Here is a 3,431-nt window from a genome sequence, read left to right on the forward strand (position 1 = left end):
CTTGCTCTCGTCAATGTGTTCTGGGCAAACTTGTCACAATCTGGGCAACGCACGGACGGTGGACTCTTTCCAGATGGATTCATGTCTCGTGTACAGACGGCAGCGTGAGTACTTTTGCTCCCGAACAGCTAGACTGGCGATGATCTGATCCATCCTCATTTCAAGTCTTCGATTCGTATATATCGGCATTGCGCGATTCTGTGGCACCTATATTTTACGCGTCCCTCTTCACATATGTTGCGCACCGCATGACACGAAACATTTGCTGCGCCTACCTCCGCGCCGCCTTGAGCCAGGAGATTGCCTTCTTCGACCAGGGAGCCAGCGGCTCCATAGCCATGCAGGCAACGACGAACGGCAAGCTCATCCAGTCTGGCACCGCCGAGAAGCTCGGTCTCTTCGTCCAGGCCATGTCGACGTTCATCGCCGCCTTTGTCGTGGCGTTTATCGCCGACTGGAAACTCACTCTGATCATCTCCTGCATCATCCCGGCCCTCCTCCTGATCAGCGGCCTGGTTGCATGGCTGGACGTTATCGTGGAGACGGGAATGCTTCAGGTGTACCGCCAGGCCGGTAGCTACAGCGAGAGCATTCTCGGCGGCATCCGTGCCGTCCATGCGTTTGGCTTGCGAAACCGCCTCGTCGCCAAGTACAAGGCCACACTTCCTCGATGATGCGTACAAACGCGGCATGAAAAAGAACGTTCTCTACGGCATCCTCTTTGGTGGCGAATACTCCGTGCTGTACTGCGGCATGGGTCTGGCCTTCTGGCAGGGCATCAACATGGTCGACAGGGGCGCGATTGACAACATTGGCGTCGTCTTCACGTAAGTATTCCGGCCGCGTTTGGTCCGTCGTGCGTTCCTGAACTGATGTCGAGTCAGGGTTGTCTTCTCCATCGTCATTGCGGCCATGATGATCACGTCGATTGCCCCCCACATGCTGGCCTTTGGCCGCGCGGCGACGGCCGCCGCCGAGCTCTTCGCGCTCATCGACCGTGAGTCTGCGATTGATCCGTTTGGCGAACATGGCGAGAAGCCTCGCCACGTCGCGGGGAACATTGAGATCCAGAATGTCACTTTTGCCTATCCCAACAGACCCGAGGCGACGGTTCTGCAGGACTTCACCCTCCGCGTTCCGGCTGGCAAAGTCACTGCTCTGGTGGTAAGTCATGGCTAGTGCTGAGAGTGCCGTGTCGACACGACTCTGACACGGGTGTAGGGACCCAGCGGATCTGGCAAAAGCACCATCATCGGCCTCCTGGAACGCTGGTATGACCCACGTCAGGGAAGAATCACGCTTGACGGCATCGGCCTCGGCGACCTCAACCTGAGGTGGCTGAGGACAAATGTCCGTCTTGTACAACAGGTAAGAACCCATGTCTGCGACGAAGAGAGCATGGCACTTCTTCTTGTCTTCGATTACAAGGCCCAGTGGCACGTTGGCTGACCTTGTCCAGGAACCGGTTCTCTTCAATGGCACCGTCTTTGACAACATAGTCAAGGGTCTCATCGGAACAGCGTGGGAAGATGCCTCTACCGAAGAGAAGAAACGACGAGTACAGAACGCCGCCGAGCTGGCTTTCGCACACGACTTTATCACCGACCTAGCCCAGGGATATGACACCCCCATCGGACAAAGAGGTAGTCTGCTCTCGGGCGGTCAGAAGCAGAGGATCGCCATCGCGCGGAGCATCATCTCGGAACCAAAGATCCTGCTTCTCGACGAAGCCACGAGCGCGCTCGACCCGCAGGCCGAAGGCATCGTCCAGAAAGCCCTCGACAACGCCTCGAGGAACCGCACCACTATTACGATCGCGCACAAGCTCGCCACGATCCGCGGCGCCGACAACATTGTCGTCATGTCCCACGGCCGCATCGCCGAGCAGGGCACCCACGAGCAGCTCTGCAGCCACGGCGGTCTCTACGCAAAGTTGGTCCGCGCCCAGGACCTGGCGCCGTCCAGCGATGCCGCGTCGAGCAAGACGGCGGTCGAAGATGACAGTGCCGAGTCGGACCTGGAGCCGAGGTTGGCCCTCACCAAGACGCACACACGAGAGACGTCAGAGCTCGCGGCTCTGCAGGCGCGCGAAGATTTCGAGTCATACAAGCCCCTCGGTTTCTTCCGAACCATCGCCAAGCTGGTGAAACTCACCCCCGAGCTGCGCGCATGGTACATCTTGACTCTTGTGACCTGCGTGGCAGGAGGTGCGTACACCACGAGACCAGATCACCCCGTCTCAAAGGCCGCTGACCAGACGAAACAGCCGCCATCTTCCCCGGCCAAGCCATCTTGCTGGCGCAGGTTCTCGACACGGCCTCGTCGCCCAACATGGTCTCGCGGGGTAATCTTTTCGCCCTCATGTTCTTCGTCATGGGTCTCGGCTGCTTCGTGGCCTATTTCGTCATGGGCTGGGCGTGCAACATGATCGGCCAAGTCCTCACCCGGCGGACGCGCCACGAGCTCTTTGACTGCATCCTCAAGCAGGACCTCCGCTTCTTCGACCGCCCGGAGAACACGGTCGGGTCCCTGATGAGCAAGCTCGACTCGTACCCGCAGTCGATATTCGAGCTGATGGGCATGAATGTTGGTCTCATCACCATTGCCGGCATCAACGTCCTCATCAGTGCCATCCTCGCCCTGGCCATCTCGTGGCGCGTCGCCGTCATTGGCGTCTTTGTCGGGCTCCCACCGATGCTCGTCGCGGGATATGCTCGGGTTCGCCTCGAGGCCAAGATCGACGCAGACATGGGCAAGCGGTACGCTGCCAGCTCCTCTGTGGCGTCGGAGACGACGACAGCCATCCGGACGGTCTCGTCGCTCGCCATCGAGCAGACCGTCCTCGCGCATTATGCCGAGCAGCTTGATGCGGCCATCCATGATGCGCTGCCGGGGCTGTTCAACATGATGATTTGGTTTGCGCTAACACAGTCGATCGAGTATTTCATCCTGAGTCTGGGCTTCTGGTACGTCGTCCTGTCCATCTCCGAGCATGATGCGTCTTGCGTGGAACGCGTATGTGCTGACGCGACGACTGGCTAGGTGGGGATCGAAACTCATCTTCGAGGAAAAGGTCACCTTTTACCAGTTCATCGCCTCGTTCATGGCTGTGTACTTTTCAGGACAAGGCGCCGGACAAATGTTCAGCTTCTCGAGCAGTGAGCGGTCACCTTTCCATACAGGCCGCAAACCCCCTGACAACACGCCCGGCTGACCGCGTCTGCAGGTTTCTCCAAGGCCATCCAGGCCGCCAACTACTACTTCTGGCTGCGAGAGCTCGAGCCCATCATCCGCGAGACGGAAGAAAACCGCCCCCTTCCACAGAGGAGAAAAATGCCCCCCCCCCCCCCCCCAAAAAAAAAAATTTTTTTTTATCGGGGGGAAGAGAAAAAAAAAGATTTTTTTTTTCCTTCCAAGAGGGGGGGGGGGGG

At 58.5% G+C, this 3,431-nt stretch overlaps 1 protein-coding gene across 1 annotated transcript in view; it reads left to right on the forward strand.

Moving 5' to 3' along the window:
- Positions 1 to 248: 248 nt before the first annotated feature.
- Positions 249 to 3,431, forward strand: part of VDBG_06634 (multidrug resistance protein) — a gene marked incomplete at both ends in the record, with an annotated part of 3,992 nt that continues 809 nt past the window's right edge. The window contains 7 exons of the mRNA XM_003003026.1: positions 249 to 641; positions 700 to 827; positions 885 to 1,164; positions 1,222 to 1,368; positions 1,460 to 2,207; positions 2,267 to 2,966; positions 3,043 to 3,158. Of these exons, the coding sequence (XP_003003072.1) occupies positions 249 to 641; positions 700 to 827; positions 885 to 1,164; positions 1,222 to 1,368; positions 1,460 to 2,207; positions 2,267 to 2,966; positions 3,043 to 3,158 (2,512 nt within the window). The remainder of the gene's footprint in view (positions 642 to 699; positions 828 to 884; positions 1,165 to 1,221; positions 1,369 to 1,459; positions 2,208 to 2,266; positions 2,967 to 3,042; positions 3,159 to 3,431) is intronic.

This window comes from Verticillium alfalfae, genomic scaffold (assembly GCF_000150825.1).
Source record: "Verticillium alfalfae VaMs.102 supercont1.8 genomic scaffold, whole genome shotgun sequence".
NCBI lineage: Eukaryota > Fungi > Ascomycota > Sordariomycetes > Glomerellales > Plectosphaerellaceae > Verticillium > Verticillium alfalfae.